The following is a 25,668-nucleotide window of genomic DNA, read 5'->3' as shown; positions in this document are numbered from 1 at the left end:
GTAAGGATTTGTGCTGAGCGGTCGGATGGATAGGATGGACGTGGGTTGCATGTTAGGATAATTGGTTCCTTTTATACAGCATCTAAATAGCGTATCTCTCCTTGTCACTCACACAATGAAGGCTGCGGGGCGGGATGAGGAGATAGAGAAAAAGAGAAGATGGCAAAAGGATAAGAGTGCTGCAGGAGAGTAGTAAGAAATAACGTTGATACTGCCACGTGGAAATATCCCTGTCTTTTTCTTTCATCTACTCTGAGGTTTCAAGTTTAGGGCATGTAGATTGCACTTTACTTATAATGGGCCAGTACTCTTGGTTGTGTAATATGGACATTCCCTATTTTTCTTGCTGTGTGTAAAGGGTCAGCACTTGCTAAATGCTTGGTAGTTAGTCATCGAAAGTTTCAGAGGAACCAGAAAGAGAAAAGTTAGTTGCCAGTAGGGAAAGTCCATTTAGAGACAGCTTCTCCACTTAGCGCAGATGCTTGTGGGGTGAGGTGGAGCGGAGTAGGGGGAAAGGGAGATGAATAAAACGACAGATTGAGAGAAGTGCAGAGAGTTACTGTATGTCTCACTAAGGAAAAGGAAATTTGGGTCTCTGTGTGCAGTTAACATTTTGTGGAATCATAGGAAACCATGTTTTGAAGTTTACAGCTGAGGGCTCTCCTTTACACTTGGTCCCCTCTTAACAAGATAAAATAGTTTAATCAAGTGTCAGAGGAATCGCCGTGAGGAGATGAGCTGGAGAAGGGAAGGATGGAAGAGATTTCTCAGGTCTCTTTTGATTCTGCCTTAACTGTTTTGTATTCATATGAGAGAAATAGAGAGAGAAATAGAGAGAGCTGAGACTCTCTCATGAATACAAAGCAGTCTAGCTGCAATCACGAGTCCTGTGGGGAGTCTTCAGAGAAGGTGTATGTGTGCATGAAGATGGTAAATAAGTGTGTGTGTGTGTGTGTGTGTGTGTGTGTGTGTGTGTGTGTGTGTGTGTGTGTGTGTGTGTGTGTGTGTGTGTGTGTGTGTGTGGTATGAGAGTTTGAAGAAAAAGAGAAATGTAGAGCAAACATACTCTTCCAAACGCCTGCTTTCTTAAAGCTAATTGAGAAAGTGTGGGTAATGGCAATGTCACAGCCAGAGCTAACCTCATCAGTATGTGTGGATGTGGCCTCTGTGGGACTGTCCCTGTGGGATCATTCATCAGGATGGAGACACATCCATACAATAGGCTTTAAAAGATACTGAACAAACCAGACAGTAAAAACGACACATCTGGGTCGCCTTGACATCTGAACCACGTGGTGGTCATTGCAATCGTTGTCCAGTTCATTTACTGTGAGGCACATGATGTAATAGCATGTAAGCAGTATTATTATACAGATAAAAGAAGGTTTGCAATTATTTGGAGACAGGAAAATGTGTGACATTGGGAAATGAATCTGCAAGATAAAAGCAGAGGTCAAAGAACACACACATGTAGAACCTGAACCAAATAATAATTTAAAACCACCAGAACACAACTCCAGATAAAATATGCTCTTAAAAAGAGAGCCCTAGCCAAAGTAATCACACTGTGAAAAATGAACTGTTATTTAGAATGGTCTAAAAGTCAAACTAGTAATCGGGAACACAAAGATGTGACTACAAAATTATACACACGCATTGTTTTCATCACTTCATAAGGGCATTATAGTTACTTCCTGCAACCTGAATCTAAACAAACCTTAGACTAATAACATTAATCCAAATCTCCTCCTTGAATTTTTGACTTGCTTTTTGTCTCCAAAGGAGAGGTAGGTCCCCACATTATGACAGTGAAATATATGCACACCTTAATTTGAGACTGAGGACACAATGACAAACTGGGGGATACACTGCAATGAAAAAGCGGTATGGCTGCCACAAAATTACTTATGCAGCATGCTGTCGAATATGAAATAAAAAATAGAAATATTTCACTCTCTAAACACCGTAAACCTCACCAACAATACACCTTTAATCACAGCTGCAAATTGCAGAACACAGGAAGACTCATCAGATTTCCAAGTTTTTGAAGGTACATGAACTATGAGTAACTTTCAGTTTTACCTGGAAAAAACAACCAAATCTAAGGTTAAAGTCTGGATACATCATTTTTGCACTCTTCTGTGCCACAGATAAGCCATTGGTTGAAAATCGTTTCAATAGCACTCAGGCCTTTGTCATGAAGCCGACTTTTATCTACAAGGCCCACCATTGTTATACATAATACATCAAGAAAGATCACTTGAAATTACCAGCCAACTGAATATTTAAATATTATCAATACATATAGTGCTTTAACTGTACACCCTAAGTGTGTGAAAGCAAGAGATCTTCACATACTGTGTTCATCCTATCAATGCCTTGTGAACGACAAAAACAAAGTAGAGCTTTAAAACTCAAACGGCACACCTTATTTTAATGTGTCCCTCTTAAATTAAAGTGCATGCTTCTCAATAAAAACGAAACACCAAATTTTAGATGAACGCTTGCGGCATCATAGTTCAGTCTATTATGTGGTCTGGATCCCTCATTTGATCTCTGCAGCAGTAACAACTGAATGTTACATCAGTGAAATGGCTCATTGCCTCCCTTATCATTGCTATTCATTTGATCTTGTTATTATCTCTTTATGCCTCTATTCCACTCTGTACCGCCTACCTATATTCACTTTCCATCAATAACTCTTCACAAATCAGTCCATGGGCTCTCTAGCAGTCTACTGTCACTCAAGCACAAATTCTGGTCTCACACAAATTCAGTACGATTTGATTAGTGCGCTACCTCCGGCTACACCGCTTGATATACAAGGAATCCCTGGGCTAATGCATTGCAAATTCTTCTCAATAATGAATTGCACGCGTAGGATCAAAGGCATAGATGTGGAGCATACCTTGCAGAGGAATGGCAGCGACCCAGAGGTAGTGAAGGCACTAATGAACCCAAACTAGCAATCACCAGGGACCGAGGAATGTCAGATGTGCAAGGTTTGGGACAGCATGCACACGCAAATAAATCCATGCAGACACCACACTGAGCTGTAAAATATTATGCAGACTCATAGGCTACAGTGAACAACAGTTACGTACAGTGCAGTCTAAAAGCACTAGGACATGTTTTCATTGTTTTGGCTCAACTCTATCCACAGTGGATCTGACTAAAACAGTGACCGAAACGAAGCTAAAAAAGCCCCTGAGAAAAGCAGGAACTAAAAATAGCTGTATTAAAAGCCACAGCACTACTAGGATAAAATACTCCTGCTAAATCTCTACTGGTGTCTGCAGGTCACAGCTATTGCCTCTGTTTGCAACCATTTTCTGTTGCTTAAAATTGAGGAATTACGTGCACAGAATGCAAAAAGCAGCATGATTCCTGGACAATTCATTTGACGCGGATGTAAACACCTTATATGATATATATATATATATATATATATATATATATATATATATATGTGTGTGTGTGTGTGTGTGTGTGTGTGTGTGTGTGTGTGTGTGTGTGCAAAAATGTATAAGTAACGAAGATACAATGCTGTATTATGATGAGCATGTGATTGTCTTGGAAAAGTTAATCCAATTTATGAGAAGAGAGACTATAGCTCTCCCACTTAAATCATCTACTATATCCCCTGCCTCTTCCGTATGTTCTTTCACATACACATGCATTTATGGATTTAACAGTATTCTCCTTGAAGAGCACTGTGCCCCTAAGCACTGTTCCTTTAAGTATCTTGGCTTACAAGATTACTGCATTAGTTTACATTTCTGCTACATGACAGTGCATAAACACAGCTATGTTTATGAATACATCAAACACACTTTGCTTAGTGCGTGTGTGCAGCTTAATTGCCACTCATTTCAGTTCTGTTACAAACATGGACATCATGTATCATGGCAATACAGTATATAAGCTCCACTGATCCGAACTTGTCTGAAGCCCTACGTAGCTAAATGGATACACGATAAAAGCTAATGCTACCCGGGTTAAGGTTTCAATACACTCAAGGACATCTCATGGTAAAAAACATGTAGTGTGATACTGCACATTAAGCATTGAGCAAAGCCTTGATTGGACTCAGAATGAAGGAGTTGTTTTCTTTTCTGCTTTTCAAGGACAAGGCTGTTGGCTGCGGTTTGAATCATTGGATTGAATCTGAGTGGGAAGAGATGAGATTATGGTGGAACATCTGGTGGGATATCTGATGATCTTTTGGAGTTAAATAACAATCTTCGATTTACTAAGTCACAAATCTCCCTGCAGATTTAGTTAAATCCATGCGATCACATTTACTCCAGGCTAAAGGTCTGACTCACAAATCTATGCATCTTGCTTTCATTCTTATTTTACTTTCAAGGTTATGACTAGAAATGGGGATTCATACCTTTGCTGGTATTGGTTCACTCACTACCATTCTTTGCCACCATACGTTTACATAGCGATCTTCCAGGTTGCTGTGGTCCTCGATGTCACTATGCTGTCTCTCGTCCTGTGGATGCACACAACTCCACTCTCTTTGACTGTAGTTAATGACACTAGTCAGCTATCTAATCATGGGTGTAATTTATGGCATTTTTTGTCCTGCTCTGCAGTCTATTGTGGCAGCAGAAAGTGAGCTTCATCTCAAACAGGTGGTCAGAAGGACACAGTGAGCCTGATGAGCTGAATTCTTCTGTGCCCATGCAAACCAAATAAATACTGCATGTAGAAATACTTTTTTTCCAGAATGATTATTCATCAAGAGGAAAGGAAATCACTGATACTTTCTGCGTGTAGCAGCAAATGAATCATTTCTCCGCCTGCTGCACGTTCTAGTTGGAGTGGTCCTTCAGCTCGTAACAGGTCTCCCAGGTCTCTATCAAATACAATAGTCAATATATGTCAGCTAAAAAGTACTATAGCATAACTACAAGAAGTTCAGTCTGTCAAAAAAAAAAAGCATCTAACCAAATCAATACATACTGCAGGATTTTGCTTGCCTAAATTTCATCAGGACTTTCTTTTGCGTAGTCTGAAACCTAAAAGCTCTGAGGTGGCACTTCTTCTCACCCAGTTGAAACTCAGCTATTGGTCAACAGCAGCTCACTGAAGATTGATTACACAGCAGCCTGTGAAAGTGATGAATACCCCTGCGAAAGGAAGGGGCTAAATTGGAAGTATATTGAAAGGTGGTGGATTGAAAGAAAGTCTGTAAAAGAACAATGTAATCAGAAAACGAGAAAGTACACGAAAAGGAAACCAAGGGTGTCGCTCAGACCTTATAGTGCTTCCTGGGGCAGCCTCGATGCTCCACATACAGTGCAGGTTGTGCTCATACGGAGCTGGGTAGCCCGGAGACAGGATACGACCAGAAGGCTCTTCCTTGATGGCGCCCCCACACTCCGCTAGAAAGAGGAGTGAAAGCAGAAGGATGAAGAGATGAATACGGAGGCATAAAAGATAAATTAATAAATGATACAGCAAGGTTAATATACTTAACATAACAGAAACAGAACTATCCTGCTTCCAGTAAAGTGCATCTCATCAGTTTCCTCTCATCATTATTAATTACTGACATAGCAGTGAAATACTCCAATGTGATGTACTCCATCATCTTGTTTGTAATTTGAATGATAAGAGGGAGAGCAGCCAACTCAATATACTCGATGTGTCTCCTTGGCTCAGCAAAAGCAATCCACCATCTCAACCATGATCTCATCTTGTTGCCTTTGAAAGCTGATGGACTTGTTGAGTGAACAACACAACATTTAATTTATCAGGCTCAACTTCAGTGCGACTTTTTAAGAAAATGCTGTGATTGATATGGTAAAACGCATGTCATATTTTTGGGTACGATCCAGGAATAAAATATTCACAGCATGCGCTTCCATAACAGACGCATGAATGTGATAACAAAGTATCAGTGATCACACTAAGAAAGACTTGCTACGAGCCACTTGTTCATCAGAAGCGTGTCATTCACTAAGCATGCTCACGGGTGTGTGAAGTAGAAGTGGTTGCAGTCGGTATGATTCCATCTACTTTCATAAGAATGCTCAACAAGCCTGCACAAAACGCACCCAACATAAGCTCAGTCTCTAGAAAACTGACAACACAAATACACCTCTATGAAACTACAAAGCAAAATCACAGGCCAAAACATTTTGTCAAGAACCGTGAAAAGAATGGAGTTCTTTTTTCTTTTTTTTACCCTCAAGTAATGAATTGCTATAAGAAACGCTCTGTGACTGAAAAGCAATTTTCAGCCCTCCTTCAATTACCACCTTCTACTCTGAATGGAAGAAAAAAAGAGAAAGAATGCTCCCCAACAACATCAGATTTTTTAGTGTTTTTGTTCACATTTTTGAGGCCATCTTAACTGACAAGAGGATGCTATAAGTGTTCTTGTTTCTTTTCCTTCCCCCTGGGAGAAAAATAGCTCCTTTAAACAGAAGGAAAATGGAGGTCTGGGAATCATGATGATGATGATGATGATGATGATGGTGATGGGTGTAAACTCCATCTGTGAAAAGCAGAGTTCATACTAGAATGCAGCAACAACAGCAGATACACAGAGATATAAAGAGACAAACACAAAATGGGAAGGAGCAAGTAACCAACGAGAGAACTGCTTAAATTATCATCATACAATAGTGCTATACATAGAAAAAGACGATCAGATAGAGACAAGTCACAGGGACATCAAAATATTTTGATGATCCATTTGACAAAGATGATATGTTATTATGGCTGCAAATATATATTTTTTGTCCCTATCTTTTCCCATAATCCTCTTTTCCTTTCCCTCATGCATTATACACCATAAAACAGCAGTAATCACCAGAGATCCCCTCTGATCAGTTTTGCTGCAAAACAACACTCATACACACACACATAAAGACAATTACTGAAATCTGCTAAATATCTGATTATCATTTTTGTTTACATTCTCTAAGAAAAAACAGAAAAGGCCTGAGAAGACTGAAAGGAGATGTAAAATGCGAAAAAAATAAATAAAGTGTGAACATCTTAATCTTTACACTCTCACTGAGGTAGAAGACTCTTTCAGGTTTTTCCCACTCTTACGCTTTTTCTGTTGAAGAAAACTTGCTGTTTCATGGAGTGAAAAGAGAAGATGGTGATCCATCACAGTAAGACAAAGCCATCTCTTTCTTCTTGCCTTATGACCTCAGAAACTACTGCTCAGTGTTGCCATGCCAGTATAACTCCTTGAGCTACTCTACTCCTTCCATCTACATCTCCACATAATTCTTTCTAAAATCAGCGCTTAAGTTATCTTTCCTTGTCTTACCTTCTACTCAAAGAAGTTTCAATGTTGCTCTCTGCAAAAGATTACCGTGTGTATGGGTGATCGTGGGGGAGGAAAAAATATGTTTTATTTTTGCTATATATGGATATAAAACATCAAAGAAAAACCCACAAATCAGACTGGACAAACAGTTTACAAAAACTATGTCAGTTGGACATAAATCTTTATAAATCTGTGATGTACAACAGATACAAATTTTAACTGTAATTATGCATTAGTCAGCCATAACATTAAAACAAGGAGAAGTGTATAGCCTTGACCATCATGCTGCAATGCAATGACCTGCTGGGAAACCTCAGGTCTTGGCATTTATATGCATGTATGGCAGCAAGACAATGCAGGAACAGCTCAGCGGACACTACAAAAAGCCCAGGGTGTTGACCTGGCCTCCAAATCCCTGAGATCCCAAGGTGATCAAGCATCCTTGAGATGCACTGAAACAAGCCCAATCCACAGGGTCCATAGTCCACAACCCACAGGACTCAAAAGATCTGCTGCCAGACACCACAGGACACTCCCAGAGGTCCACGTTTCTAATAAGTCAGAGCTGTTTTGGTGGCACAATAGAGGACCAAAGCAATATAAGGCAGGTGGTTTTAGGGTTGTTGCTGACTGGTTAACAGATTGGGGAAACATTGTAATTTTAAATGCGACTGGAATACAATGCTGTTGACAACTGTGCCCACAACAGAGCTACTCTAGGATTCAACCTTGCAACTTCCCTCCTCTGTGACTTTCAGGACACAAACTATCCCCCAAAATGTTTTGGTTTGCCAGACCTTTCTCATCTGTGTTCAGTGTGTCCTCACTGCCAGAAAATAATTCTATCATTACAAATCGAAACAGTCCCTCATCTGTTCCTAAATTCACTCCGGCTGTAAAGTATCATCTGCAGCGTAAGGAGCATGGGGAGGACAGGTATATACAGTTTGCTGAATGTTGTTTATCCCTAAACATGAAATTACCTGTCAGTCTGGGTTGAAAAGGGAGCTGAGCAATACTATTCTAATCACCCTGGGTGATGTCAAAGAACACCTGTCTGCGTGTTTTTCTTACCGAGTTTCTGGCTGGTTTCGGAGAGACTGTCAAAATATCATCTGGGGGAGGTCTAAAAAATTGCTCTGGGTGTATTAGCGGGGCTCTATGCAGGTAGAATATTTGTCCATAAATAACAGCTTAATCATTTTGAAAACATATGCATGCCATGTTTGTGTTGACTTGAACCAAGTGACAGGTGATTATAGATAAATTCTGCAAATAAAATGATCACCTGGGTGTATCTTCTGCTAATCTTCCTTGGAGAAATTAGCTTTGTGAAAATGACTTTAAAAGTCTTCAAATCCCACTCAGACAGCAGTTAAAACCCTGCCTCCCGTGCACAGTGGTGCTGCTGATACAGTGCATCTTATTTGAGTAAAAAAATAAATAAAAAATATGTGAAAGGAGGAATTTGCAATCATGATGCAATATGCATGTGAAAAGCTAAATAGAGCACAGTCATTTTCGATGAGATAATGCACTGAATAAGGTGCTGGGAAAGCAACCAAATGGAAGCCCCAAAATAGCAGAGCTAAAACAAACCACGGAGCTTTTCTAAACCTGCACTGGTTTATTCACATTGTTATTAGGATGAGGAACTAGGTCAGACATCCATTAAAAAAAAAAACAAAGCTGGTTTGGATTAGCAGTATGCCAAAAGGTAAAAAAAAAAACAAGAAATAAAATAAAAATAAATACTGTTATGCACTATGATACAACATAATGCAACTTTATGTAACCTCAAATATTTGCCTTTTTAACAGAGTAATATGCAACATTTAGCAAAGGAATGACAGCTCATAACACACAAATTGCAGAGTAACATAAACTTGCATGACACTAGGTAACTTAACAACACACATGCGGTAGCTGACGTTATGAGACATCGCACCTAAATACAACTTTGATGCACTTGACAGAAAGTATTTTAATTTTACTCTACAGTTACACTTCAATGACATTTCTGTGACAGGTTTTAGCTACTAGATTATTTTTTTCATTAGCACAATATATGGGGTTCTAAAATTTGATTAGTTGTTTTGTGAGCCATGTGTCAATAGGCTAACAGTTCGCTCCAACATCCAAATACAGTTTAACTGTTGCTGCATCACAACAATAACCTAATATGATGAAATGTATCCAACAATAAATCGCTTCACTTTTAAAGAATTTCTTTTTTATTTTTAATAGTTTAATTAGTTGGTCTCACAGTATTTCTGCATTTTAATTTGGACAAAGGTATGTTTATATAGTGGTATTAATGGGTTGACTTAAGACTTGCCACTGGACAAGATTTAAAAAATAACAGCTTGCAAGACAGGACATCTTTAGAAGATAATCAGAATTATAGTGGCAAATATACCAGCACTTCTGCCATCACCATGAACGCACCACAGTGGCCAATTTCAGGAGCATGTAACTCACCAACACACAGTGGAAGGGGGCTGTCCCATGCCCTCCTTTCCCCTCTCAGGCAGGTGAGCACCTCAGGGCCTTTCAGGGTGTAGCCTGGGTCACAGTTATACGACACAGTGCTCCCCGCAAAATGACCTTTGTCCTCTCGTTTATAGCCAAACTGGGGAACACCTGGATCCTCACATTTCACCAGCTCAAAACCTTGAAGGGAGAGCGAAAGGAAAATGTGGATGGCACAAGAATTAGGGAGGGCATTAAAGAAGAAAGAATCAGTGTGGTTAGTATGCAGCAAAGAAAGCTGGAAACTGGATATAGCATTTACAAACTAAAATGAAATGCTGGAATTAAATGCAAATAAAGGCTTGTATGCAAAAGAGGGAGTGCTACTCACTAGTGAAGTGCAGTTCAAAACCTTTACTGGTGTTATCCGCATTGCTGATGAACTCAAGCCACATGGCACTGGAGGTGGAGTTCAGGGTTGTGTCTAGCAGCTCGTTGCTTGTAAACACCCCCAGCAGACGAGCCTTATTACTGCTGCCATCAAAGACCTGGAAGGAAGAGAACGGATAGGGAGTGGGAGGAAGAATCCGAATTAAGACGATCAGGTGTTGTGCACGCAAGATATGCTAACAAGGCTGCGTACACGCATGGGGAGGATACAACTCCCACCACCCCCTCACTTTGAGTATGTCATCCTCCTCCAGTCTGAAGTCCCGTGCTCGTAGCTGAATGCCTTTGCCAGGCTGCGTCTGGATGGAGTAGATGCATTCGTGGTTGTTGCCGTAGTAACCGGGGTAGTTGGGTGAGAGCAGCACCCCTTGCATGCCAGTCACGGATGAGCCACATTCAGCTAGAATAAAAGAGAGGGAGCAGAGATACAGAGAGAAAGAGAGGGAGAGAGAGAGAAGGTGGTGGTGTTGGAGAGAGCAGAGGACATGTCAATCGCTATATGCTTGAAACTCAGTGCGTATTTATTCATGCCGTCATGCAAAGGAAGATGGGAGAGGTAATGGGGAGAGGAATGTGGTCACTGACTACACCTGAATTTTGAGTGGCACATCACCATAATCACACTGCAATCTGAATATGATTAACAGTAATTTCAGCTCTATTTGAAAATTGCCTTTTCCGAATCACATCAGGGAAAAAAGTGGGAAAAAAAAAATGGGAACAAAGTTTTCTGCAGAAAACTGGCAGAATTTAAATGACCACAAATGTACCCCGACTTTTACATTTCTTGAATGCAGTGAGGTAAAATAAGGTGAGGAGATAGGGCCTGTCCTGGAGGCCCATGGAGAAGTATCAAGTTTCTAAAATGCTGCTTGCTGTGATGAGTATGATGAAAATATCAAACTGTGTCTTCACTGTCATGCTTCAAAAACCGGGATTTATCTCGAGGCAAAAAGACCAAGAAACTACAAACTAGCAGCTACAAGCTACAGAAAACTAAACATGAGCCATGAGGAACATGAGGCAGACAAATACAAAGTTTTTGTCCGGAAATTGATTGACCTAGTTTACACATACCTAAACACTCAAAACAAACATTTGGAAACAAATCGGATACAATTTGTGTGTACATAAAGAAAACAAATGTGGCCCAATTAAAATCAGATTTATTAAAGTGTAATTACTTGCTTCCAATCGAGTGTAAAATCATAACGATCTACAAATGACTTTCTAAGCTTTGAAACAAAACTAAACGTGCAAATGGTAAAAGTATTTTCAGTGCAATTCATGTAGTTTCTTTCCATGTTCCATATGCTGTTACATTTTAATGGTGTTTTTAGTCAATTAAAAAGAGCCACACTAAGGACAAACACAAGTAGGTCAATGACTGCCATGGTCTGTGATTTGCCTATCATTAGGACACAATTTATTTTCATATCAACACGTATATGTAGCTCTTAAAGTTTGTTGCACCATCGAATCAACACGTTGACCCAAATCTTTGACCCTTCATGTTTACCATGCAATAACAAGCAATAGCAGTGATTAACATATTTCAGCTTTAGAACGTCATCCTCATTAGAACAGCTGCACTACATAATTTGGACGAAGTCAAAAATGGCTGATTCTGGGAAACTATCCAATAAAGAGACAAAGTGTGGGTGTATGGATAGTGGATGATAATGAGGAGAATTGAAAGGGAAAAGACTCATCTTCCAACATGACTGAGAGTCTTGTACATTTCCTAATTTGTGAATTTATGTGAAGGGGCTAGTGTGTTGGCATGGAACTGGGAGAGGATTAGAAGGGAGGTGACAAAAGCCAAAATAAAGCATGTGACCACCTACCAACACACCTTGGCAGAGGGGAGCTCCACACCCGCCTCCTGCCCCCTAAGCACACAACCCTCGCTGGACCCTCCAGTCGGTAACCTGGGAAACAAGAAAAAATAAGGGCATCGCCCACGCCGTACTGCAGTCCTTTTCTGGTACTGTAGGGTGGGATTCCTGGATCCTCGCATGGCTCCAAATCATACTCTGAAAAAAAAACAAAAAACAGAGAGAATAAAAATAAAAGGTGAGACTCCATAGTATCAGCATTTTATTATACATAGAATGTCGTGGTGTTGTTGTTGTTGTTGAACTGCCTGTGATGAATAGAGGTGTGAAAATGTAAATTGAACAAAATGAGACTTCATTCATACTTTGAAAGGTAAAGAAAATGGCTCAGTAGATAAAAGGGAGGGTAAACTTTCCTAAAGATGACAAATCACTTCTAAATTCAAGTTCACGTCTAAACATCAAAGGACCAAATGTTGTTGATTAAAACTACAAAAGCAGAGGCTTCAAGGGGACTTTGCAGGGTATGAAACCATTTCAAAGATTCAATCTTGCATCCATTCAGTCACTGCTGAGATGGGTGATATTTTGTATTTTAGACTGTCTATAGCAGTTTATTAGATTGTATTGATATTTATTTTTCTAAGCCTTGGTGTTCTTAGTGGTTGGTGTGTAGAACGCCAGAGAAAAATGATACTCTCAGTAGGTAAAAAAAATCATCTTTGGTCTTTATTCATTTAAAGTGAATCCGTTTTCTTGACACTGTCCATTATATTATTTAGTCTCAAGTGCAAGTAATTACATATTTCTATAAGACATACTTGGCTCCTTTTCCATGGTTTCCTCCTCTACAACTTAAATGCGTACTGCTGTTTGTGTCAAGAACATTTTGAAACAGACCCAGGTCATTAAAAGGATCTATAATGTTCCACTCAACTTGAGTCCTAATTGCTCTATGTTCTAAACTTTTTTAATTCTAGCTCTCAGGTTTTTTTTCGAAATGATTGGTATGGCCCGGCACTGACACCAACTATCCCTGTTTTTCTCTCTCAGTGTTGTGAATGCCTGAGTTTATTCTCACCAGAGAAAGTGATGTTGAATCCCTCGTACGAAACAGAGAAGTCAGACAGAAAACGGATCTGTGCTGTGTAGTTTCCAAACAGGCCTGCGCTGAGAGGTGGAGGCAATGTGGAGCCCGTCAGTCTCCATAGTGGTTGAGAGAAGCTGCCATTCTCTGTCACCAATAAATGGTCATGTGGGCTTTCAAGATGAAAGGTGTGGAAGGTGAACTGGACACCTGCAACAGAGAGAATTGAAGATGGAGTCTTCGAATATCTTGTCTTTGCTTAAAAAGAAAAAAATAACTTTGCTATTTTAGATAACTGAAAGCCTTGGTGGCCATTAACATGCAGTGCATAATCAAATTATACATTCTTGCTAGTTAGAATTTGTAATTAAGCAAGAAACAATGACTAAATGTTATATTCACTGGAGTCTTTGGATTCATGTGAAACACAGTGTTCAAACAGGTTCGTAATGAATGACACATCAATCCCCTGTCTTCCTGTCCTCGTACTTATCAAACACATTACATCTACACAGAGAGAGCATCTGTAAATAAGGCTGTGTCAATTTGATGTGAGCCATCGACCAAAGGTGACATAACCGGAGAGTCATCCCTTGGCGCTGTAGCCCTAGGCCAGCCTCTCAGCAGTCCAGTCTGACAAAGACAGCTAGTTCGGCAAAGTAAAAAGGCCGCTCAACCGGGGGAAATGACATTGTAAGGGAAATTGAATTTGACTTCTGCATGTGTTGACACGGCATTTCTCTGCTAACCTTTGCCATGGGAGGTCTCGATTATCCATGTGCAATTCAGGTTATGCGGATAAAAGTCTGGGAAGCCAGGAGACAAAATGGTGCCGACGTTGCCCTGGATATAACCTCCACACAATGCTGGCAACACAGGGCGAATGGAAACAGTGGAAGATGGATGAACAGAGAGAAACGAGAGGAGAGCAGAGAGGTAAAATCAGAGCGTGCTTGAAGACAGAGATAAAATTTCCTGAAAAAATTGCAAAACCTGTCTGTGCATTTACAATGCGGTGAAATGCATTTTACAAGAGGTGCCCTTCAAAACAGCATAAAAAGGAGAGAGTGGTATTATCAATATCTTCACAGAGTGGGCAGAAATCAATACAGTCCTTAAATATAAAAGCATTTACAGATGAGGAATAAGGGAAACATCAAAGGGTAAGCTTATTGCCATACATATAAAAATTTCTGATGAAATGAAGCAGAAACTTTTAAAGTCTAAAACAAGAGTCACTGAAAGAATCCTTTTATATGGATTTTATGATAAGTCAGAAATACACAGCAATTTAAACGTGATGCAATATGAAGCAAAGTGCTCAAAACGATTTCTCATGTTTCATCTGTAACAACACATGACAATGAATTTAGCTTTAATCCCATTTATGAGTAGGAGAAATCTGGCAGGCGACTCTTCATTTCTAGGTCAATATTATGGAACATACCATCACAGCTAGGCAGGGGGCGACTCCATTGAAAATTGGGTTCACATTCCAAAGGCTCTGTGTCACTAAGTGTGTACCCTGCTTCACAGCTAAATGTCACCAAAGCGCCCACATAGAAGTCATTGCCGTGTCGCTGCCCATTGACAGGTATACCGGGATCCACGCAGTGATCTGATTGTAGCTGCAGGGCTGGAGAGAAAGAGGACAACAGACAGAAAAATAAAGGATCAACATCGCATGATCAAAAATGGAGACCCAAAACCTCAACATCCGGCTGCTTGCAGTGTAATTAGGTTTACATCTCCCTGCCTTGAACGGGTCAAGTGGAGGTCAGGAAATTCAAAAGGCAGTTTGCTTTCATGAAGTAATCTTGATAAATAATTCATGTTTTTTCGACAGGAATGAACACATAAGAAGTTTCAGGGCTCTTTTCCAATCTACCTTGTATAGTTTCCGGTGAAGTAGTACTCATAGTGAATTATTTAAGCTTTGCAGAGATTTACCAACAGAGAATGTACAAAAGGCTACCAGTGTGAACCACAAAGGTAGAAGTGACTGAGCACTGAATTACATGAGTGAAGGCTGGTCTATGGGAAAAGTGTGTGGGCACACAAATGTGACAAGGTAAATGTAATTTTCAGCTTGGCAATATGTGTCAAGGCAGGAACATCTGACAGAATAATCTTGACCCATTTACTTCCTAATTATAGGTGATTTAATAAGTACAGCTTCATTGTGAAATTGACAGCCTGCTGAGATTATATTTACAGCCTCGTCTGAACAGCTTTCACAAACACAGTGAGCACCAGTTATGGCTCTCTCTGATTTCACCTTCCTGAATGTAATGGATTCATTTCTATTAGAGTATGTGGACAACGGGTGAATGAATCACAACCTATTTCTTTGGATGTGTGGTTCACTTTTGTGCCATCAAGTACACAAGCTCTTACTTTCATAACGTATACGGAAGCCAATGTCTGAGTGGCTCTTGTCAGTGGAGAAGAGGAGGTACAGGAAGTTGGAGGTACTGATGAGAAACTGAGGAACCTGGGTGCCCTGGTAACTACCAATTAGAGGTGAGGAAGGAAAACGTCCATCGCGCACCTCAAGGACATCATAGTTCACCTCAGTGCGAAACCTGAAAACAAGAGACAAGGAATTTTTTTTTGCTAAATCAATTACAAGCATACACGACTGAATGAATGTGCTTATAAACAATAATTGAAATTATAGTTCAGACATAAAAACGAGTCCTTCAAACAGTTAGCTTGTCTGACATGTAGCTTGCTTTAAAAAAAAAAAAAGTTTTTCTGAGTATTTAATTTCAAAGGAAACTCTCATCATATTCAGTTTTGTGTTAGGTTTACAATATGGCACGTGCAAAATTAGACTACAAACCAGACAGCGGGCAATTGCCCTGGGGATCCAGACCGTCAATTAATAGCTTCATATTCACTGTGTGTTCTGTTCATTTGTTAGAAATTAAACAGCATTAATGCAGAATATTCAATGAAATGTTGAGAGTCTTAAGGCAAGTTGTACGAAGTCTTAGAGTACTATTAAATGAAAAATTAAAACCTGCCATATTCCAAATATATATTTGTGCTGAACAAAATGATCAGAAAAAGAGGTCAATACTGGTCAACAGCTCATTTTAGCGCTGGAGCCACCAAGTGGGTTAATCAGCTTTTGTGTAAACAGGCTATACTCAGTGTAATTCAAAATGACTTGAATAAAAATGTAAAAAATGTACTTCCTAAGCTTGTAGAGAACCAACAATTAGCCAATGTAATGATTCCTCAAAAAAAAATTTAGCATACTGTTGACATTTGGCATATACTAGAGACATAAAAGCAACATTTTATACAAATGGAACAAAAAAAGAGATTGATGCTTGAGATTTGCGCAATCCCGAGACCTTTGGCTTTGGTGAGTGTATACATGTGCAGCATGTATGTGTGTGTGTGTATGTGTGCTTCTGTCTTTGTTGCCAGAGACATTTCATCTTCAAAGCCATGAATAAATTGCTTAGTTTCAGAACCATGTCATCTAAATGAAGCGGTTTGTGATGTTTTATTGATGTTACATAAAAATTAAAGAGCAACAAACATTTATGCTGTATTCATTTTGCATGGCGCTCTATCGTGGCAAGGACGTGGATGAGATGGCATTCCAAGGATGAGCCTTAGTGAAACACTAATGTAGCGTTTGATCCTACAACTATCTGTCTCTCTCTCTCTCAAACATCAAGACAAATTACCTCCTTTCCCATCTCTACAGTCCCACTTGACAGACCATCACCACTTACATGTGAATGTGTATTTACGTACTTGCAGATCTACTGCAGTTTCTTTGTGTGTGTGCAAAGTGTAAGGATATCTGTGGATAATTAAGGAGGTGGGTATCAGATTAATGAATCAAGCACTTCCTAAAGAACCTGATAAATAAAACATTGTGTTCTCCTAGTTGGGGTACATGGTAATGTGCATTAGATCTACTACATTACCTGTGGAAAAGAAATTTGGTGGAAGAGATTGAAGAAAGTCAGAGTAAGTACAGAAATTAAGGTATGACAACATGTTGAAACTTTGAGAAGGTGAAAGGAGGAAAAATTCAAGCTTGTTCTGAGAAAATGAAACAAATCAAAAAAGGATGGCACGACAGCCATGGCTATCTGCCTTACTCACTTGTCGAAGATAATCTTGATGGGGTAGCCTGGAGGAGCCTCAATGATCCATTCACAGTTAAGGGCCTCCTTATATAGTTCTGGCCAGCCAGGGGAGAGGATGATCCCACTGGGAGCCTTCAGATCCCCTCCACATGGGGCTATCAGAGAGAGAGAAAGAATGGAAAGAGAAGGAGCAGATAGAGATTGAATTATGCATGTCTTTCCGAGCTGATGTATGACAATGCTCATAGATGATCCCATGCATCAGCTGGGGCTCATCCCATTTCTTTTACTGCCAGAGTCTATCTAATGTAAACTGGTGACAGCTCACTTCAAGGTTAACCATTTCTCCTAGGAACATGCTTGTCACTGTACGTGTGTCTGTGTGCACAAGACCATGCATTATGTATCCATATGTATGCACATTATTCATCTGCTGTTTTGTATCGTTCTTTTAAATGTATCATCAAACCCCCTCATACAAAGATGCTGCTGTTAGACCCATATCAAAAAGGGAAAATGGAACATCTTTGATCACTAGCACAAAAGACACTTGAGCACATCGACCTCTCTCCTGTACCCTCATCTCTGTTACAGATCACTTTGCCGTGCATCTCTTTAACTGCCTATCCTTAACCAGAACACACAGGCACAGTGGAGGGCTTCGTTACAGTGCCAGCTCCTTGCTCCCTTTGAAGTGGAATGATTTAATCAGCCAACTCAGCATACTGAAGGACATCTATAAAACGCATTACACTACAAACGCTGGGGTATGATAGATGGTCTCAGAGGAATACAAAGCTGCGGTGGCACACAGGGGGGAGTGACATGTTTTAATAATGGCTCCCCTCTTGTGTATCATGGATAGTGAACCTGAGTAGACCCCACAGAGCTCTTGCCATGCTTGCACTTAAAGTGCTTTGCTGCTGGTGTCCAAAAACCTTATCTGGTTAATGGCAAACTTTATCAAAGCACTGCAAGCTATAGTGGACTTTTCTGGTTTGCTGGAAACAGTTTATTGAATATTGAGTGACAAAGGGGTGAATTGATTGTCCAGCAATCTGTACTTTAGCACAGCATGTCTGCTACATAAGATTCTTAGAAGAACAAAGGCTCTGGATCATCACCAGCCTAAATTCAGATCTCAGTTGCCCTTGACACAGAATAATCAATTATTAATTAATTATATTTGCATCAGCTGTAAATTATAAATCAATTTTCAGATTAATTTCTCGAGCAGTTTTTTATTCCACGCCATCTGGGCTGTAAAAAAAAATGTCCTCACAATCCTGAGATGCAGTAATGTTGCTTTTTAAGCTACACCCAGAAGTGTGGGTATATATATATATACACACGTGGACAAAATTGTTGGTACCCCTCAGTTAAAGAAGGAAAAACCCACAATTCTCACTGAAATCACTTGAAACTCACAAAAGTAACAATAAATAAAAATTTATTGAAAATTAAATAATCAAAAACAGCCATTACTTTTGAATTGTTGATTAACATAATTATTTAAAAAAACAAACTAATGAAACAGGCCTGGACAAAAATGATGGTACCTCTATAAAAGATTGAAAACTATTTGACCAGAGTGACATGATTAACTCAGGTGTGTCATTTAATTGACATCACAGGTGTTTCCAAACTCATAATCAGTCAGTCTGCCTATTTAAAGGGAGACAAGTAGTCACCCTGCTGTTTGGTGAAAAGGTGTGTACCACACTGAACATGGACAACAGAAAGCGAAGGAGAGAATTGTCCCAGGACATCCGAAAAAAAATTATAGACAAACATCTTAAAGGTAAAGGCTATAAGACCATCTCTAAACAGCTTGAAGTTCCTGTGACAACAGTGGCTCATATTATTCAGAAGTTCAAGACCCACAGGACAGTAGCCAACCTCCCTGGACGTGGCCGCAAGAGGAAAATTGATGACAAATTGAAGAGACGGATCGTTGGAATTGTATCCAAAGAGCCCAGAGCAACCTCCAAAGAAATTAAAGGTGAACTCCAAGGCCAAGGTACATCAGTGTCAGATCGCACCATTCGTCGTTGTTTGAGCCAAAGTGGACTTCATGGGAGACGACCAAGGAGGACACCACTGCTGAAAAAAACTCATAAAAAAGCCAGACTGGAATTTGCAAAAATGCATGTTGACAAGCCACAAAGCTTCTGGGAGAATGTCCTTTGGACAGATGAGACCAAACTGGAGCTTTTTGGTAAGGCACATCAACTCTATGTTCATAGACTCAAAAACCAAGCATACGAAGAAAAGAACACTGTCCCTACGGTGAAACATGGAGGAGGCTCAGTAATGTTTTGGGGCTGCTTTGCTGCATCTGGCACAGGGTGTCTTGAAAGTGTGCAAGGTACGATGAAATCTGAAGACTATCAAGACATTCTGGAGAGAAATGTGCTGCCTAGTGTCAGAAAGCTTGGTCTCAGTCGCAGGTCATGGGTCTTCCAACAGGACAACGATCCAAAACGCACAGCCAAAAACACCCAAGAATGGCTGAGAGAAAAGCGTTGGACTATTCTAAAGTGGCCTTCTATGAGCCCAGATCTGAATCCCATTGAACATATGTGGAAGGAGCTGAAACATGCCATTTGGAGAAGACACCCATCAAACCTGAGACAACTGGAGCTGTTTGCCCATGAGGAGTGGGCCAAAATACCTGTTGACAACTGCAGAATGCTCATTGACAAATACAGAAATCGTTTAATTGCAGTGATTGCCTCAAAAGGTTGTGCAACAAAATATTAAGTTATGGGTACCATCATTTTTGTCCAGCCCTATTTCATTAGTTTGTTTTTTTAAATAATTATGTTAATCAACAATTCAAAAGTGATGGCTGATTTTGATTATTTAATTTTCAATAAATTTTTATTTATTGTTACTTTTGTGAGTTTCAAGTGATTTCAGTGAGAATTGTGGGTTTTTCCTTCTTTAACTGAGGGGTACCAACAATTTTGTCCACGTGTGTATATATACAGTGGGGCCAATAAGTATTGGGCAACTTAAAAATTTCCAAGTTCACCCATTTAAAAAGATTAGAGAGGTTTGTAATTTTCATTATAGGAACACATCAAGTGTGAGAGACAGAATGTTAAAAAAAAAAAAAATCCAGGAAATCACATTGAATGATTTTTAAACAATTTATTTGTGAAAATAAGTGGCCAATAAGTATTGGGTAGCCAGCAAAAGTTACTTTTATTACTTTGTGATGTAGCCTTGGTTGGTAATGACAGTGGTCAAATGGTTCCTGTAGTTCTTGACCAGGTCTACACACACTTCAGTTGGTATTTTGGCCCACTTCTCTGCACAGATCTTCTCTTGAGCTGTGATGTTTGAGGGCTGTCACTTGGCAACATGGAGTTTCAACTCCCTCCATAGGTTTTCAATTGGGTTGAGGTCTGGAGACTGGCTAGGCCACTCCAGAACCTTGATATGCTTTTTACAGAGCCACTCCTTGGTTTTCCTGGCTGTGTGCTTTGGATCGTTATCATGCTGGAAGACCCAGCCATGTTTCATCTTCAGTTCTCTGACCGAGGGAAGGAGGTTTTTACCCAGAATGTCACAAAACATGCCCCCATTCATCTTGCCATTGACACAGACCAGTCTTCCTGTCCCTTTTGCAGAAAAGCATCCCCAAAACATGATATTTCCACCCCCATGCTTCACAGTTGGAATGGTGTTCTTGGGATGCAACTCAGCATTCCTCTTCTACCAAACATTGCGATTGGTGTTTAAACCAAAAAGTTCAATTTTGGTCTCATCCGACCACATCACATTCCCCCAATCCTCCTCTGGATCGTCCAGATGGTCTTTAGCAAATTTAAGACGGGCCTTTACATGACTTTTATGTAGTAGGGGAACCTCTCGGGCAATGCAGGATTTCACCTCATGACGGAGTGTGTGTAGACCTGGTCAAGAACTACAGGAACCATTTGACCGCTGTCATTACCAACCAAGGCTACATCACAAAGTAATAAAAGTAACTTTTGCTGGCTACCCAATACTTATTGGCCACTTATTTTCACAAATAAATTGTTTAAAAATGATTCAATGTGATTTCCCTGGAATTTTTTATTTTTTTTTAACATTCTGTCTCTCACGCTTGATGTGTTCCTATGACGAAAATTACAAGCCTCTCTTATCTTTTTTAAATGGGTGAACTTGGAAATTTTTAAGTTGCCCAATACTTATTGGCCCCACTGTATATATATATATATATATATATATATATTATTTTTTCTGACCTACACAATGTATAAGGACTTCAGCATAAACACAACATTACATATAACTGCTGAGTAGGAGAGAAAATAACGGAATAAATTCAATTCCACCTGTTGCTAAATATTGAAAATATTGTGTCACTGAATGTAAGGATGATGCTTTTTTCTTCACCCGTAAGCGTGACCAACATTATGGCTTTGCCTCCTGCCACCTGAAGCGAAAATGCTGCGTCATTCCGATTATCTGATAGATAATAACTGACTTTAAGGTTCTATCCTTCTGAAACATGCAAGAATCAGAGGCAGGGAAGCAATTGGTTTCAGTATCAAAAGATAGATCATGGATTTATCTGATCTTACACAGGCACAAAAAATATATAGGGGTTAGGGGGTTTATGCCCTGAGGCTCATATTTCCCTTACCAGCCACATTTCATGTACTAGCTCTTTTCCTAAAATGGTTACCAGATTAAAGAAACCCCTTATGCTGTCCTTGCAGCTGTATGTTGTTGTCTATAAGGGGGGTTTGCATTTGTCTCCCCTACAATTAGTCTCAGCAGGGCAACATTATTGTTTCTCTTTTATAGCAACAACATTAATTTTCTTCAATGTCCTCTGATTATCATCAGACCTCTGTTGCCTTGGCTCTTACAAATGGTGACGGCTCCTTTACCCACCTTCACACCGAGGTACAGCATTGTCCCACACCACATTGCCATCCTTGAGGATGCAGGAGATGGTCTGGGAGCCATGGGTCTTAACAAAGCCCTCCTCGCACAGGAAAGAGATGGAACTGCCGAGCTGAAGGCTCTCACCGAAGCGCTTCCCATTAACCGGCACACCAGGGTCTGGGCACTCATTGTGGCGAAATGCTTTTGGAAATGCAGAGAGGATACGAGGTAAGCGTGGAGGACAAAACAACGGTATGAGGTGACAGAATTAAAAATGAAATCAAAGCTAAATTCAACTCACTAGTCAGGTTAAGAAAACAAAAACCAAAAAAATCAACAGCTTTCCACTGCCCTTCAGACAATGCAACAAAAAAGAAGAAGAAAATTTATTTTCTAATTCCTAAAACAAGTCTTTTCATGATTAAAAGTTATTAAAGAAATTAGGAAATACTAAAACAAAAACAGAAGGCTTGAGTTCTTTTATTATTAATCAGTCACATAGTCATTTTTTATTATTTTTTTGTGCAAGGATGCTAATTTCCATGGAGATTCTAAAATAATTATCCAAGTTTCAAAAACAAAACTTTTTCCTCTCTACTGTCAGCATTTAGCAATGCCAGCATGTAACGAGAAGAAATTTGTTTCACTTAGTCACATTGATTCACTCTGCTGCAGTAATTCTAGACGGTGGGCAGCCACACCGTATGCAGATCATCAGTGCCAGATGACACTGCTAAAATGATTCGTGCAGTGAACAAACATGGAAAATTGTTTTCATATATCCTGGGAACTTTATCAATCAGGCCCCTGAATGAAATTTCAAGTAAGAACCAGTTAGAAAGACCACGAAGAAATGCAGTCACGGAAGAAGAGTCATAACCCTGGAACAAGGCATGTAAACAAATACATCACCTGCGCCACTATCTCTCTCACTTACTCTCTCGCTCTCACTCTTGTACACACAAGCAGGTAGGTGACACATGTAGGTGTTGATGAATCCCTCTTCTGTATCCATTGGACCCAAACAGGGAGCCAGCTACACATCATCCATCACAAATATCTTATTTATTAACGTGCCAAAAATCGCTTCAATACAGTTTGGCATGTCCTTAATTAACATGAATGATGGAAGTTGTGCGCTCAGCCCCACAACCTCCTAAAAACTGTCCTGCAGTTAGATGACACTGTTCTCGGGAACTAACCGTCATCTTCAATTAACTGCTCCTGACATTCATTCACCACGCTGCATTGGTTATTTATTTATTCATCTAACTTGCTAATTAATGCATTAGCCACCATGTGTTGCCCACATTGTGGCTTAACAAAGGCACCTGGGCTTGGTTGATGTCGTGTCTGCAAATGAGCTCGAGCCAAGGCCCAAAAGCATTCTGGGTAGTTTGAAATTTACAGGAGAAGTACAGCATTTGGAGCAGCATATAGAAGCATATAGTTTACAAACACTAAACTCAGAAATGGGCACAGCTATTACAATGACACTAACAATACTACTAACACTATAATGACTACCACTGTTATCCGTACTACTGTTAGATGGGCCACACTGAACATCAGACATAAATTAAAAAAATAATATTTATTAATATGTCTGAACAGCTGCACATGCAAAATCTGCAACAATTTTGCTTCAGCATCCCAGGCTTAATTTGGTAAAATCTTTAGTTCTTCAATCTCAGCTGGCTTTTGGAGAGGATAACTTTGACGTAGCAGATTGTATTCATCGAGTTCTGAACAGAAAAAAAAAGTATATATATATTTGCATTTTCTTATTATTCACAAGAAGAAGTGATCCTCTTATCTGACAAGCGTTTCACCATAACAACTGTAACAATTGGTGCTGTGCTAACTTCTTCAATAAACATTACTGGTATGCTTCAAAGTAAATTAATGCAAGTCTTCCTATTAAATATTCCTATATAAAAGTGTGAATTGCAAAAATAACATTCTATTGTCTGCAACAAAGTGAGTCTCCCAACAGCACCTAAGGGTTAGACACTCTGTGCAGAGATGTTTATTTTAGGATGTGGAAGAATGCAAAAACCAGGCTCATTACACAATAGTGCATATGCAATGAATGCAATAATCCTGCTACCAAGCCCTCATGGTACTGTATATCCATGAAATGGGTTTACCAGTATGCAGCCAATGTGTACTGCATCAGAGTATAAAGCCCATGTGGAATTTCTTTAGAAGTCAGCAGTTACCCAGAATAGAATATAATGAGCACTGCCTCAATGTATCTGTCAGGTAAGGATGCTACGTCTTTTTTGGGGTTTTATTTAGATGTCAAGTCTCTATTTAGAAAATAAAGACAGGGGTTTTGTCATTTTTTTCCATGTGAGTGTGTAAGCAATGTGTTGCTGATGTGTGACACAATTTATGCAGGAGAGACAGGCACAAAGATATGGCAGATGATTCATGAGGCCAATCATATGCACAGACATAAACACAACGCCCTTTCTGTACACATGCACAGGCTTTTGTGAGAAGCTGTTAAGACTTCTCTTTATCGCCTTTGAAGTAACATTCACACATACTTGTAAATGTGATGTTAAAGCCTCTGTCTGTATAGGTGTGGTCAGTCAGGAACTCCAATCGGGCAACATGAGCACTTGTTGTTATGGGAGGAGGCAGGACATCACCGGAGAAGGTACCCAGGATAGGTGACTCAGCCTGACAGAGACAGATAGAGACGTTTTTTATGAGACCAAAGATAGGAGCTAAAAAGGGAGAAAAACTCCAGAGTAAACAGCTCCTACAGTGATATAAGCAAAACTTAATGACTAGCAAGTCCAATGATGGTGGCAGAAAGGCTGTTTAGCTTCTACACTTAATTATACAGTCTGATTTTCCTACCGACAGAAAAGAAGGCTGATTGACAGGTTATAGCTGAGGACAACTTCTTATAATTATACACAACCTTTCCCCCATCCTTGATGGAAAGGAAGTCAAACTGTTTCTCCATGCTGAGGTCGTTGAAGGCCAGATTGATTCTGCTTTCAGGATTGGTGATGATGAGCCACACACAGTGCATGTTGTTTCCATACTCCTGAGGGTAGTTTGGAGACAGTAGCACTCCGGATGGAGTGGTAAAGTTGAAGAAACAGGAAACTAGAGGAGTGATAAAGAGAAACAGACAAGGGGAGTGAGAGGGAAGAGGACAACAAAGTAACATAAAAATGAGTATTGTTTAGGAGGCTGAAAACATGGGGCAAATTCCATTTATTTTTGCTGACTACAAGACAATGCGATTTGATTCATTTTATTCAATCTGTAGAAATCCACCTCAAGAACCAGATACTGTAGACATCTAATAGATCAGAGAGGAAATCACATTTCAAAAGACACCACTATAACCATCAATTTGATGTGTTGTAGCATAAGCACATACACAATGACAGCAACCTGGGGCACACATGGGGCTCACAGGAAATGAAAAGAAAAAACGAGATCCATCAATTTCTCAACTTGCCA

The 25,668-nt window shown here is 39.8% G+C and overlaps 1 protein-coding gene across 1 annotated transcript in view; it reads right to left on the bottom strand.

Moving 5' to 3' along the window:
- The window catches only part of csmd2 (CUB and Sushi multiple domains 2), a 251,381-nt gene that overhangs the window by 85,281 nt on the left and 140,432 nt on the right, over positions 1–25,668 (bottom strand). The window contains 13 exon segments of the mRNA XM_051955076.1: positions 5,270–5,396; positions 9,785–9,976; positions 10,167–10,323; positions 10,456–10,625; positions 12,073–12,261; positions 13,145–13,360; positions 13,900–14,016; positions 14,598–14,786; positions 15,548–15,735; positions 17,285–17,423; positions 22,183–22,377; positions 24,732–24,867; positions 25,115–25,305. Coding sequence (XP_051811036.1) covers positions 5,270–5,396; positions 9,785–9,976; positions 10,167–10,323; positions 10,456–10,625; positions 12,073–12,261; positions 13,145–13,360; positions 13,900–14,016; positions 14,598–14,786; positions 15,548–15,735; positions 17,285–17,423; positions 22,183–22,377; positions 24,732–24,867; positions 25,115–25,305 — 2,206 coding nt within the window.

The sequence above is a fragment of the Acanthochromis polyacanthus genome, chromosome 11, assembly GCF_021347895.1.
Source record: "Acanthochromis polyacanthus isolate Apoly-LR-REF ecotype Palm Island chromosome 11, KAUST_Apoly_ChrSc, whole genome shotgun sequence".
In the NCBI taxonomy this organism is placed as follows: domain Eukaryota; kingdom Metazoa; phylum Chordata; class Actinopteri; family Pomacentridae; genus Acanthochromis; species Acanthochromis polyacanthus.
This window is presented reverse-complemented; position numbering and strand designations above follow the sequence as displayed.